This window comes from Tupaia chinensis, unplaced genomic scaffold (assembly GCF_000334495.1).
Source record: "Tupaia chinensis unplaced genomic scaffold, TupChi_1.0 Scaffold000175_1, whole genome shotgun sequence".
NCBI classification, from domain to species: Eukaryota; Metazoa; Chordata; class Mammalia; order Scandentia; family Tupaiidae; genus Tupaia; species Tupaia belangeri.
The window spans coordinates 309058-324157 of NW_006159650.1; the positions used below are offsets into that span (position 1 = coordinate 309058).

The 15100-nt window shown below is 40.5% G+C and overlaps 1 protein-coding gene across 1 annotated transcript in view; it reads left to right on the forward strand.

The window, feature by feature from the left end:
• The window catches only part of MORC3 (MORC family CW-type zinc finger 3), a 61849-nt gene that overhangs the window by 8002 nt on the left and 38747 nt on the right, over positions 1–15100 (forward strand). Inside the window, exons 2-3 of the mRNA XM_006146272.3 lie at positions 12012–12084; positions 14756–14888. Of these exons, the coding sequence (XP_006146334.1) occupies positions 12012–12084; positions 14756–14888 (206 nt within the window). The remainder of the gene's footprint in view (positions 1–12011; positions 12085–14755; positions 14889–15100) is intronic.

Genomic DNA, 15100 nt, shown 5'->3' on the forward strand with positions numbered 1-15100 from the left:
GCCTCTAGGTCTGGGACTTGAACCACGGCCAGCCATGTGGGAGTCCAGTGCCCTTATCCACCACACCACCTGCCAGCTCCTCTTGAGTGCTCTTTAAGTAAAAGTTAAATCAAAGGTTAAGGTGAATTGCCAATTTGTTGTAACACTTTCCTGAGTTATCTGAGAATTTTTCCAGATCTGTTATGATCTGTGAGAGATCTGCAGTGAGAAACTCCAATAGATCCTATAAGGAGTGCCTGAGTACTGGAGTGACTCTGTGAGGAGGGTGAAACCCAGTTTGCAGTTTTCACAAAGCATCTGCCTTATCCACTATACAAAAGCTCTAGCTAGAGAATGCAAATCCCCCCTCCCCCCCTGCATGCACACGTGCCCAGCATGAGTTTTAAGTGGCCAGGTCTGGGACTTGAACCACGGCTGACTATGTGGGAGTCCAGCGACATAATCGTTATGCCTTCTGCTGGTCCCGCAAATGGAGTTTTTAAACAGACTTGAATATGTTTAGCAAGCAGAGGGGAACCTGTAGAGCTGAGAATACTTCATATTTTAACTCTGTAATTGTAGGTGTTGGATTTTTCTTGCTTTAGCATCTGCTCAAAAGCCAAGGAAACATGATGAAACCAGCTATATGTTTGTCAGCATTGTCAGGAAAACGATCTTCCAAGTCAGTTTTAAGAGAAAAGGCTTTCTATACGGAGGAAGAATAGGTGGGGCAGCCTTTGAGGAGCTGCAGGGCTGAAAGTCTTAAGATCTTATATCAATCTGGGAACCAGCAGATGGCGTAATGGTTAAGTTGCTGGACTCCCACTTAGTTAATCAAGGTAATCATGGTTCAAGTCCTGGACCTGGCAGTTTAAAACTCAGGTCAGGCACATGTATATGAGTGCCCAAAACTGGAAGAGGAAAATGGAGGGGAAGGGACTGCAGCGTGGACCTCCTCTCAGGGGGTGATTTGTTGCTTTCTGTTTCTCTCTGTCTCTCTGGCGAGTGCAGGTGCCTTATAGTAAAAATCTCTCTTGAGAAAAATAAATAGGGGCCAACAGGTGCACGGTGGTTAAAGGTGCTGGATTTCCACATGGCTGTCCACGATTTGAGTCCTAGATCTGGCAGCTTGCTTTCTCCTTTTCTGTCTTGCTCTGGTCAATTAAAAAATAATAATAATAAATGGAAATGAATAAATAATTCTTTTAAAAATAAAATAAGACCTTATATCAGTTTGAGGTGCCTGGCAGGCTTGGAGCCAGAGGAAAGCATGAAAAACACTGTCCATTTAGAATTTTATTTCATATTTCTAAGCATTTACAAAGAACTCTAACTGCTGAATAGTATTATCTGCCAATTTGTATTGAGGCCAAGCCTGGGTACAAAAGAAGATAAGGTGATTTTTTTTCTTTAGACTGAGAGTTAGAGGAGTCCTAATGTGTGAAAATGTATTATAAATTTGTACTGGTGCCTGATAGGCATTTTTTTTTTTTTTTAGTTTCTTTTTTGTTTTTTTGAGAGTTTTTTGCTATAGGGTGCGTACGCTCGCCAGACAGAGAGAGACAGAGAGACAGAAAGCGAGAAATCACCCCCCAGGGGGGATGGTCACGCCACAATCCCTTCTCCTCCATTCTCCTCTCGGGATCTTGGGGACGCACGCACATGGCCCCCGGCGTGAGTTTTAAGCCACTAGGTCTGGGACGCGAACCATGGTCTACTATGTGGGGGGTCAAGCGACATAGCCATTACGCTAACTGCTGGTCCCCTCCATAGGCATTTTTCCATCCAGACAAAAAAGAGAGCTTGAAAGACATCTCCAAATATCTCTGAAAATATTGGGAATGTATTTTCCACTGTGGGTCCAGGAAGGCATTCCCCTCCTCCCATGTGGACCAGGTACCTCTGAGTTACCTTCTAGCATGTAATTCAGGAGCCAGTGGGCTGCCAACTGGATTGTCCAGGTTTACCTACGCTGAGGCAGTTCTCTGCCTTTTTGTCTCTTTATATGAAAACCAGCAAGATCATTTGAAACATGTGCTCTAAGCTTAGAGCTCTGAGAATGTTGGAGCTTCCCCTGAATTTGGGACTTAACATCATTCTGAGATGAGCTCTTTTCCATGTTCATATAGCAGCAGTGGTATCAAGTTTAAAGAAACTACAAGAGAAAAGTATTTAAAGTATGTTTAGGTATAAACAAATGATATGTCTTAAGGTAGAGATCCAGAGATCTGAGTAAAGCTCCAAAAATATGAGTAAAGCCTCAGTAATTAAGGCTGGAGTATGTGAGTGTGGGGACCAGCCAAGAGAGAGAGTTAGTTTACAATAAAGACAAGGAGAGAGGGCCTTTTGGAAAACTGTCAATAATTGTTTGGCCTTAAAGGGGCTGGGCAGCATGGTATAAATAATAGAAAAGGGCTCCAAGTATTGTTGTAATTGCATGTTTGCAATTAATCAAACCATTGAAAAAGTGCACCTGCTATAGGTTTTAATATTAATGGCCTGTGAGGAGGGGACAAGCCTTTATATGATTGGATTGGGTTGTCAGGACAAACAGTCAGCTTGCTTGTATGTATTATCATGAAGACTGAGAGGATTATGTTGCTCTTTCACATGAGAAAAGAATTTAAAAAACACTTTGCAGAGTCATCATGTCAGTGGACAGAGACTTGTTTAAAATAGAGAAGGGGAACCTGTTAGTTCAGATGTCCAAGGGTGAGAAAATTGCTGTAAAGCCGTGGATGAAGGATACTGGGATGCTTTCCAGATTGGATTTGGATATTGGAAGAAGTCTGTGTATCAGGAGCAACTTTGAGTAAAGCCAAGTCTGGAGAGGGAAGCAGCAGCACAGGTTGAGAAGATGAAGATGCAGGTGGAGGAGGTAAGGGCACTGGTCGAGAAAGTGGAGGCATAGGTTGAATTTCTGTCAATAAGGACAATAGAGAGGAAGGATCTATCTGACATGTAGTGCATATAGCTGGATTGTCATGGAAAACCCAAAAGGTTTGAATGTAAGGGATCTCAACATATTTGTCTTTTTGTTTGCAAAATAATTCTAATTGTAGGATAGTATTGGGTCATTGGAAAGATCATGGTGTATTTTTCAATGCAAAAATGTGTCATGACTTTTGACATCCCAATATTAAATCGATACTTTTTCTGAAGGGCATGCTTCCCTGTCCTTAACACTTGAGGACCCGAAGAGTCCCAATGTTTTACATGGTTGAAAAAAGGGTATTATAAACTGAGAGAAGGGGAAACAAAGAAACCTTTCTCTTCTGTCCCTGTTGTCCTCTTTCATCTCTATTCTCTAAACCGTCTAGTGGACCAGTTGGCCTTTCCACTATGCTTGTCAGGAGGAGCGTATGGGTGACATCCATAGCCTGAATCAGCTATCAGTCCTATCCATACCCCTGCACTGACCCCAGTACCCCACACCTACAATCCATAGGGAAATGAGGGAACGAACCAAAGAAAGCAGCCAAGGTGAACCATGCATAAATGCTTATTCCCAGCTGGTCTTTTGACCCTGTTTGGGAATATACATATAACGGATGAGCCCATGAGCAGACCTGGCACTCCCAGCTTCCTAAGGGCTGCTGAGGGCTGTTGGGATTATCCTGTAATAAATTCAGATGTTCCTGTCCTCCATGCATGTTTACCCAATGTGCTGTTGGATTGTTAGAAAAATCATGATGTATTTTTAAAAATGTTTTCCAAGGTCATTTGTTTATGTAAAGAACAAAGATCAATCAGTGCTGTATTACCATTTTGTTCAATAACATTTGGCCATCTTTCAGTGAGTTTCATCATAATTCTTCATTCATAGAAGGACTTGTTTTTATTGGTGAAAAACTGAACAAGGTGCTGATTTACAGTCTCATCTGAATTGAACTTTATACCATGCAGGGAATTTTGAGGAGTATGAAACAAATGGAAGTCTTGATGGCGCAGGGTCAGGCGCCATCAGTGGGTGTGGCCACACATCCCATCTAAACTCCTTTTTTTTTTTTTTTTAAGGAGGGTTTTGCGTTTTTTTTTTAAGAGAGGTTTTCGCTATAGGCGCGTGCGCTCGCCAGGAAGACAGAGAGAGACAGAGAGACCGAAAGCGAGAAATCACCCCCCAGGGGGGATGGCCACGCCGCAATCCCTTCTCCTCCATTCTCCTCTCGGGATCTTGGGCATGCATGCACATGCGCCTGGCGTTTTAAACCACTGGGTCCGGGACACGAACCGCAGTCGACTGCATGGGAGTCCAGCGACATAACCATTACGCTAACTGCTGGTCCCAGCTCCAATCATTTTTGATGGGTGATCAGACTTCTGTGTGGTCTTCTGTTGTCGTGATGGAATACAACTCTTTTATGATCATCAAGCTCTGGACATTTCCATATGTTGGATTTGTTCAAACTGTCCACTTGCGGACAGTACACATTCAAATTGATTGTTTGGTTCCTTGGTAGGAGCTCAAAAAACATGATACCTTTAAAATGGCACCACACTGAGAGCATAACCTTCCTTTGTCTCCTTTTGATGTCATTCGAGGTGAATCATCATCACATTGTTGTAAACAATCCACTTCTCATCACCAGTTATTAGTCACTTCAAAAAAGAATAATTTTCCTCATGTTTAATGAGTATATCGCAGATATTTATATGCACCATCAATTGAATTTGAGTTCACAAGGAACCCAAATATCAAGCTTGCTTACTTATCCCAGCTTCAGGCGGTGGTGAATGCTTGAATGATAGATGTTTAATGTTTCTGCAGTCTCTTGTGTCATGTAACTTGAGTTTGACTCAATGTCTTTATTATTTTGTTGTCAACCTCAGTAGGTCTTCCTGACTGAAGAGTGTCATTGAGATCAAAATCACCAGCACGGAATTTTGTGACCATCATTGGCACTGATGTTCTTGTAGAGCATTGTCACCATAAACTTTATGCAACTTTTCACAAGCTTGGTGCATGTTGTGTTCCCTTTATGAAAGTAAACCAGTAAAATACAGCAGAAATGCACAGTCTGGTCTTCTGTCTTCAACTTGTAAAATCTCCAAAACTTAGCAAATTGCTTTTTTTTTTTTTTTTAAATGAAGCTAGAGCTGTCAGCTCTCAAATGACATAATAACATAGACGCAAATGACTCTTGTACTTCCAGAAATGAATGAAGCGCCATCTTTTGCAAAAATGTGTCATGACATCTGGCAATCTAATAGATGGTTTTGGGCAAATATTCCCATCCATTGTCCCATCTGTTTTAAGGGAAGGGAAATATTTAATTCTAATAAGGCTAAGAAGAAAAATGCTCCAAAGGAAAAGAAGGTGATTATTCTCCCCCAGTTAGGTCCTCCCCTAAATATTTACTGAGCCAGTAGCTGAAATTGGGAGTGAACATTATCAAGACTTATCTCAAGGTGGGGTAGCTGGGAAAAGAATTCAAACAGGAGTTGCTCAGGCTGGTGCATGAGAACATGGCTCAGTGCATCCAGAGGGGAGGTGGCCTGATTAATTTACATAAGGAGCTTAATGGCCAAGACCAGAGAAAAAGGGTCTACCTGTTGATTTTGGATATCTGAGAGAGAGAAAAAATAAAGGCAAAATAGGGCTACTAAGTTCCTACAGATTTTAGTGTGTTTCTCATTTTGAATAGACTTAAAGTTTGATCTGTGGAAGTTCCTACCCAGTAGAAAAATTTGGGACCAGCAGGTGGCATGGTGGATAAGGTGCTGGGCTCCCACTTGGCCAACCATGGTTCCAGTCCCAGATTTGGTGGCTTGCTTTCTCACTTTCCTTCTCTCTCCGTTTTTCTCTCTCTCTGATCCAATTAAAAAATGATAATAAATAAAATTAAACAATTCTTTTTTTAAAAAAACAGCTTTTGTTAGTGGAATTGAAAATTTTTGTAAGGGGCCAGCAGCTGGACTCTCACATGGTTGACCAGAGTTTTGTAAAATTTAGAAGTTAGCCATTTGGACTTAACTTTGTCCTTGTCAGGAGACTACTTATCACAGATTCAATCTTCCTGCTTGTTTTGGGTGTATTTAGGCTTTGTTTTTTTTCCCCGTTTTATTTAGGTACATTTATTTTTTATTACTTTTTTTTTTTTTGAGAGGTTTTTGCTATAGGGCACATACTCTGCCCAGAAAGAGAGAGACAGAGAGACAAAAGTGAGAAATCACCCCCCTGGAGGGGTGGGGATGGCCAAGTCACAGTCCCTACTCTTCCATTCTCTCAGGATCTTGGGCACGCACGCACATGCACCCGGCGTGAGTTTAAGCCACTGGGTCTGAGACTCAAACTGTGGTCGACTACATGGGAGTCCAGCAACATAGCTGTTATGCCATTTGCTGGTCCCTATTTAGGTACATTTATGTGTCTAGTAATTTATCCATCTTATTCAGATTTTCTGGATTTGGCATATGGTCACTCATAATATTCTCTCATAATTATTTTTATTTCTGATACAAGCAAACCTTTGTTGTGACTTTACTGGGTTCATTCTCGATCTTATTTATCTGATTCTTTACTCTTTTTTAAAATTATTTTTATTAATCTAGTTTATGGCTTGTCAGCTTTGGTTATCTTATGAAAAAAACACTTTGGTTCTGTTGACTTTTTTGATATAATTCTTTTTTTTTCTGTATTTCATTTATTTCAGCTCTAATATTTATTATTTCTTGTGATCTTTTTGTGATTTTGTTGTTGCTTTTTTAGTTCCTTAAGATGCATCACTGGGGAACTAAGAAAAATGCATCATCAAGTTATTTATTTGCTACCATCATATTTTTTTTTTTCATGTGAGCACTAGGTGCTTTGGACTTCCCTCTAATGACTGCTTTTGTTGTGTCCCAAAGAGAGTTGTGTTTTCATTATCCCAGGCTTTAATAATTTTTTTTTTAGAATTATTTAACTTTATTATTATTATTTTCTAATTTGACTAGAGAGAAAGAGGGAAGGTAAGAAAGGAAGCCACCAGGTCTGGGACTTGAACCGTGATTGGCTCTGTGGGAGTCCAGTGCCTTTAGCTACCATGCCACCTGCCTGCCCTAGTTTCAATAACTCTTGATTTCAGTTTTAATTTTTTCAGTAGTTTTGAAGTTGTTTTAGGAGTAAGTTGTTTAGTTTCCATATTTTTGCAGGCTCTTTCTGTTATTGATTTACATACTGGTAATTTTAGCTAGTTGGTAGCTGAGGCAGGAAGATTGCAGCCCTTCAAAACTGTGTCAAAAAGTACCTGTTTGTGGGAACCAGCAGTTAGCGTAATGGCTATGTCGCTGGACTCCCACGTAGTCGACCGCGGTTCGTGTCCCGGACCCGGTGGCTTAAAACTCATGCTGGGCACGTGTGCGTGCGTGCCCAAGATCCCGAGAGGAGAATGGAGGAGAAGGGATTGCGGCGTGACCATCCCCCCTGGGGGGTGATTTCTCGCTTTCTGTCTCTATGTCTCTCTCTGTCTGTCTGGCGAGCACACGCGCCCTACAGTGAAAATCTCTCTCAAAAAAAAAAAAAAGTACCTGTTTTATCTTTCTCTTTCCTCTAACCCCTCTCTCTCTGCCCCTTTCTTATTTAATAAAGAGGCAGAGGTGGGACAGCCAATGGTGTGGTGGTTAAGGCAGCTGGATCCCACATGTCTAATTGTGCAGTTTGAATCCTGGATGGCAGCTTGAAAAATACACTAGGCACATGTGCATGCATGCCCAAAATAATGAAAGGAAGAATGTAGAAGGGATTGCAGCATGATCATCCTTCATGAGGAATGCTTTTTCACCTTCTCTCTATGTCACTTTCCAGCAAGCATATGTGCCCTTTAGCAAATTAAAAAAAAAAAGCTGAAAATAATTGCTTATCTTTAAGTACCTGAAAAGCTACTGTTTAACACTTATTATTCCTTACTGAGGCTCTCTTGGTTTTGCTTTTACTGGAGTCTTGCTCAAGAGCAGTGTGTATCTTGTCAAGTTGGCTCAGTGTATAAAATGAAGTCTTTTAAATGAAAATTGAAATTCCTATCCCCTACTGTACTTTAGGTATAAATCCACAGCATCATAACATATATCAATATGCACCATTCTAACTCAACCTAACTCCTATCAGAAATGTATCTAATGGAGCAAATACAGAAATTCTGAAGCTTTATGTTGTTGGCTAATCATTTCCCCTTGTTTGGTAGCCATGCCCCATCATAGTAAAATGAGTGAGGAATAGGCCATTATGAATGATAAAGTAATGTTTGTGAAATGGAGTAAAGGTGAGATAGGAAGATGTTCCCCTGATGGCTCACTGCTGGCATGTTCTCAGGTAGGTAATTTTAAGAAAAGACTTCTTGGGGCCAGCAGGTAGTGTGGTAGTTAAGGCACTGGACTCTCACATAGCTGACCATGGTTTGAGTCCCAGACCCAGTGGCTTGCTTTCTCACTTTGCCTCTCTCTATCTTGTCTCTCTCTGGTCAATTTAAAATATCAACGACGACGACAAACAGCAACAACAACAATAATAAATAAAATAATTCTTAAAAAAATAAAAGAAAAGTCTTCTTGTGCAAGATAACTGTGGACCTAGCCAGGATAGTGTGTGTTGGATGGTGCTGTTTGATGGGTGGAGGTCACAGGGTAGGCTTAGGTTTGATTTCTGGCCCAACCGAAAAAAGCCAGGAGCTGTGGCACTGTGCTTGTTATGTTAGTTCAGCTTCTTGAGAAGCTGAAGCAAGAGGATATCAACGCAGTGAGGCTTGCTGTCAGAAAAACAGTCATTTCCTGTACACACACACACACCACACAGACATTGTGATGTATTCTTTAGGAAGTCTGAATTACATACACTCCTTATTACGTGGTTGTACATAATGTTTATGCGTGCTGTATCCAAATCGCATTGCTCTAGTTAAGACTACTCTGCTACAGAACACCTTTTCTCACATGTATACATCAACTTGACTTGGATATTGAGAACAAGTGTGAATAAAGGGAAAGTAGGCCTCCTTCTGACACCTTATGGCAGTAGTGGAGTACTGCAAGTGCTGTGGGGCTTGATTTAAAATTTAGTTACATTTCTAGGACTCTCCATAAGAAAAGCTTAACAAAGTGCCATTTTCTTTCTTCTTCTTTCTAAAAGTTATTTGTTTTATGTATTACCATTATTTAAGTTTACTATAGGACATGTATGTTCACCAGAGAGAGGCAGAGGGAAAGTAAGAAAGCAAGCCAACAGGTCCAGTACTTGAACCACAGTTGGTCAAGTGGGTGTCCAGCACCTTAACCACCATGCTACCTGCTGGTCCCTCATTTCTTCTTTACATATGAGAGAATCTGTTCAAAATTGCAACACAAAAAGTCACATAGTAATTTTCTGCATGGTGAAGTTTCAAGCTTCAGCCTCAGCCCTTTTTTTTTTTTTCCTAAGAGATTTTTGCCATAGGGCGCATGTGCTAGACAGAAAAGAGAGAAAGCGAGAAATCACCCCGGGGGGAGGGGAGTGGCCACACTTCAGTCTCTTCTCTTTCATTCTCCTCTCAGGATCTTGGGCACACATGCACACATGCCTGGCATGAGTTTTAAGCCACCACGTCCAGGACTCCAACTGCAGTCGACTACATGGAAGTCCAGCGATGTAACTGTTAGGCCATCTGCTGGTCCCAAGTCTCAGCCTTTTAAAACCATTCATACGTTTTTGATTTCTATGATATTCAAGAATTTAGAGAGTTCCCTATAGCATGAGATTGACTGGTGTACTCCTCCATATTGTATTAGTATGAGTAAAGCTAACATAAAATCCATGGAAATCAAGGCAGCTTGTTGCATTAGACCTGTTACCCAACATTGTTTGTAGAGGTTATAGATACAGTTTACTTCTGCAAGTTCAAGGATAATGAACTTGGAGTAAATGGTTTAAACAACTTAAAATGTGAAATACGCTCCAAGAAACCACCAAGAAAGACTGTTGGTCAAGTAGTGCTTAAATTTATTAGGCCTAAAACACTAAGAAGAAAACATTACACACCCTTGACAAGCTCTTACTTGTGGTTTTTTTTTTTTTTTTTTTTTTTTTTTGGAGAGATTTTCACTGTAGGGCGCGTGCGCTTGCCAGACAGACAGAGAGAGACATAGAGACAGAAAGCAAGAAATCACCCCCCAGGGGGGATGGTCACGTCGCAATCCCTTCTCCTCCATTCTCCTCTCGGGATCTTGGGCACGCACGCACGCGCGCCCGGCGTGAGTTTTTTTAAGCCACCGGGTCCGGGACACGAACCGCGGTCGACTACGTGGGAGTCCAGCGACATAGCCATTATGCTAACTGCTGGTTCCCTTACTTGTGTTTTAAAGTAGATCAGGAAGTGTTGGATTTTAGGGCTTTGGCTGGGTCTTTTTATACTTTAGCTTTTTTTATTTCTTAAATTTGGTATAGGGTATGTGTACTTACTGGAAAGAGACAGAAGGAGAAATTGAAAGAGAAACAGAACGTGAGAAAGCACTCCCCTCCCCCTGCCCAGGAAAGATGACAATGCCACAATCTCTTCCCCATTCTCTCAGGATTTTGGACATGCATGCACACACATACCTAGCGTGTTTGTTTGTTTTTTTCTTTTCTTTTTTTTTTAGAATTAATTTACTCGACTTTACTTATTATTTTCCAGTTTGATCAAACAGAGAGAGGGAAAATGAGAAAGCAAACCACCAGGTCCAGGCCTCTAACTGCGGTTGGCCATGTGAGAGGCCAGCGCCCTTAACTGCCACTCGACCTGCCAGACTCCCAGCGTATTTTTCAAGCTACCAGCTCTAGGACTGTACAGTCGGCCATGTGGGAGCTAGGCACCTTAGCCACCATACCACCTGCCTGGGTCATTTAAAGGTGGATCTTGCAAGGCAATTACTATTTGAAACTGGGTAATTTTATGACATTGTGGACATGAGGAAGCAAGTGTCTTAGAAACAGGTCTTGATAAATCAGCTGTTTTGTTGGTCTCCAGTCTTATTTTCCAGGAATCTTATCTTTTAGGTGATATCTTCTATTCAAGGGGTCTTGAAAAAGTTAACGGAAAATGAGTGTTAAGAAAAAGCTTTGTGGTACCAGCAGATGGCGTAATGGTTATATCGCTGAGCTCCGGCCTAGTCAACCGTAGTTGAGTCCCAGACTTGGCAGCTTAAAACTCTTGCTGGGCGCATGTGCGTGCATGCCCAAGATCCCGAGAGGAGAATGGAGAAGAAGGGATTGCTGCATGGCCATCCCCCCTGGGGGGTGATTTCTCGCTTTCTGTCTCTCTGGCAAGCACATGTGCCCTATAGCAAAAATCTCTCTTAAAAGAAAAAGAAGAAAAATGGGGGACCAGCAGTTAGCATAGACGGCTATGTCGCTGGACTCCCATGTAGTGGACCGTGGTTTGAGGCCTGGACCCGGTAGCTTAAACTCATGCTGGGCGCATGTGCGTGCATGCCCAAGATCCCGAGAGGAGAATGGAGAAGAAGGGATTGCTGCATGGCCATCCCCCCTGGGGGGGTGATTTCTCGCTTTCTGTCTCTCTGGCGAGTGCATGCACCTTGTAGCAAAAACCTCTAAAAAACAAACAAACGAAAGAAAGAAAAAAGTATTGTATGGGCTTCAAAACTTTTTTTAACCATAATGAACTCCTTCCATTTTCCATTTTTTTTTTTTAAGAGAGATTTTTGCCATAGGGTACATGTACTTGCTGAAGAGACAGAGACAGAGAGATGGTAAGAAATCATCCTCCAGGGGGATGACCCTTCTCCTCCATTCTCCTCTCAGGATCTTGGGTATGCACGCACATGCGCCCAGCATGAGTATTGTGGTGCTGGGCCTGGTACTCGAACCTCTGTTGACTACATGGGAGTCCAGCAATGTAACCATTACTCCATCTGTTGGTCCCTCCTTTGAACTTTTAAGTCCCTTTACATGTATTGCAGCAAACAGCTAACTCATTTTTTGTTTTTTTGTCAGTGTGGTTTAACACAGGGACAAAAGTTATATTGGTTTCTGTTCTTAAAAGTAAGGCTTGAATTAATATACGTTAATCACTGGTCTGTTTCAGCTTTGCCCGAAGTTTTTACATACAAATTCTACCAGTCACACTTGGCCATTCAGTGCAGTTGCTGAGTTAATAGGTATGTAAATTGATTCTTCATATATTATCTATTGCTTGCCGTTGTAATTTTAAAAACTTTATTGAAAAATAATATGCAAATGTACTTTTAAAAAGTTTATCTTGAATGATAACAGTGGTAAAGGTAGCCTAGCATAACAAAAATTCAGATGGTTATAAAATCAAAATTAATTACTGTTCAACCTCCTCTATAATAGTATACATATATTTTATAATGTTAAGGATTAATTTGCTAAGTTTACAAAGCATTTGTATTAAAAATGTTTTTATATGATTATAAAAGTAAAAATGAGAATTCAGTTTATTAATAGTGCAAAAGTGTCTGTAATATACAGAGTAAGTTCATTTTACTTACTTAAGCCTGGAGAGGTTACATTAGATTTGGTATGATTTCTTACTTCCCTTAATATTGGATAATCAAGGTTTAGGATTATGTTTTTAGCAGTGTTTTCATGAACTTGAGGAGAGACACAGTTGTACTAAAATTTGCATTTGGTAATGATTTTTTTCTTGGGAATGTTCACGTACATGAACGTTTTTAAAAATTGGGTATATGGGGACTAGCAGATGGCATAATGGGAGTTGCTGGACTCCCACGTAGTTAACTGCAGTTCGAGTCCTGGACCCGGTGGCTTAAACTCACGCCAGGCGCGCGTGCGTGAGTGCCCAAGATTCCGAGAGGAGAAGGGATTACGGTGTGACCACCCCTGTGGGGTGATTTCTCACTTTCTGTTTCTCTGTCTCTCTCTGTCTTTCTGGCGAGTGCACGTGCCCTATAGCAAAAACCTCTCCAAAAAGAGAATAAGAAAAAATTGGGTATGTGTTTGAAAAATAGAAAATAAAGGGAAATTTTATTCCTAGGAATTTTTTTTTTGAGAGGTTTTTGCTATAGGGCGCGTGCGCTCGCCAGACAGACAGACCAGACAGACAGACAGAGACAGAGAGACAGAAAGTGAGAAATCACCCCCCAGGGCGATGGCCACGCCGCAATCCCTTCTCCTCCATTCTCCTCTTGGGATCTTGGACACGCATGCACACGCGCCCGGCATGAGTTTTAAGCCACCAGGTTTGGGATGCGAACTGCAATCGACTATGTGGGAGTCCAGCGATATAGCCATTATGCTAACTGCTGGTCCCCCCCAAAAAAATTTTTTGAGCACCCTTTTTAACTTGTTACAGTTAGATTTTCCAAAATATCTTGTTAGCATAGAATGTACTGTTACTTTTAAAAAAACTCTGCAGTGGCTCTGCTCTAATAATCCTAGCTATTCACATACATTTTTTATGGCAAAAAGTTGAGTAACCAAAAGAATTTCTTAACCTGAGCTTTTTTTTTTTTTTTTTTTAACAAATGTAGTACTTTTCCTAGCTTTGGGTCAAAGCAACAGAAAGTAATAGTGCTCTTTTTGTTTTTGTTTTTATAAAGAATTACTGTATTTTTTTATTCATTCATTTTTTTATAATTTGACCAGAGAGGGAGAGAGAGAGAGAAAGTTAGAAAGCAAGCCGCCAGGTTCAGGACTCAAATCACAGTCAGCGATGTGGAAGTCCAGCGCCTTTAACCACCATGCTACCTGCTGGCTCCAGTAGTGTTCTAACCACCATGCTACCTGCTGGCCCCAGTAGTGTTATTTGTAATACATCAAATTTAATTTTTTTAATAAGAAACTGTCTTCCCAAAACAGGTGAGAAAGGGCTATTTCTTTCTATACTGTCTTATGGAATAATAGTTTGAGAAACATTATTTATATTATAATAATAAGTACTTCAAAATATCCCTCAAAAGGTATTTTTGTTCAGTTAGGGACTATTCAGATGTATCTTGGTTAATTCATGAGTTGATTTTATTACTGCTACCATTCAAATATTTTTCATTTTTTAAAATGTATTCTTTCATACTGACCTAAGAGAAATAAGTATGCTAAACAAATATCTTAGGGGAGGGGAATCTATGCAGAGAGAGAAGTATGAAAGCCACTGGAGACTTTGATTACATTGAAAAGGGGCCACAAGATGAAGCAGTATGGGGCCGGCAACTGTGGTGGTGGTTGAGTGCTGGACTCCCATATAGCTGACCACAGTTTGAGTCCTGGACATGGTGGCTTGCTTTCTCGCTTTGTCTCTCTCAGTCTCTGTCCTTCTCTGGTCAAAATTTAGATAGATAAATAAATAAGTAAATAAAGTTAAACAAAATCATTCTTAAAAAAAAAGATGAAGCATTATATAGAAGGTAAATCCTGTCAATGTATGTAGATTAGCAGAATATAATACTGCCTTATTTATTCAGTAACTATTGTGTACCTACACTGTCATACTTCAAGTTGATGCCCAAGTCGATGTTCAACATTGAGTTTTCCTTATCACAGTCATACTGGTCTCTTAATTATCTCTGTAGTGCAGTGATTTTTCTTAATACCTCTTCAATGTAGTAGGTACTAGTCTTTGCTCTCTAACGTGGAGGGCTTTGGAAAGGGTCAATTCTGTAATAATCAGTGAATAATATAAAGTAGGATATAGTTCAGTTTTGTATTTTCAGATCTTAGAAGTTCCTAAAATTACTTTTAGAGTCTTGTTAAAATACAATATTCTGTGGTTTGTTGCAGGATTATTTTGAACTAATTTCCCTTCTAGAAAATGCAAAATGAAAATTTCTCACAACTTTTGTTTTTCAGATAATGCATATGATCCTGATGTGAATGCTAAACAGATATGGATTGACAAAACAGTAATAAATGACCACATATGCTTGACATTCACAGATAATGGGAATGGTATGACTTCAGATAAATTACATAAAATGCTAAGGTATGTAAAACTGTGCCACCCTTCTTAAAGTCATTGCTTTTTACCTAATTAAAGGTTTTGTTTTGTTTTGTTTTGTTTTGTTTTGTTTTTGAGAGGTTTTCGCTATAGGGTGCGTGCACTCACCAGACAGAGACAGACAGAGAGACAGAAAGTGAGAAGTCACCCCCCAGAGGGGATGGTCACACCGCAATCCCTTCTCCTCCATTCTCCTC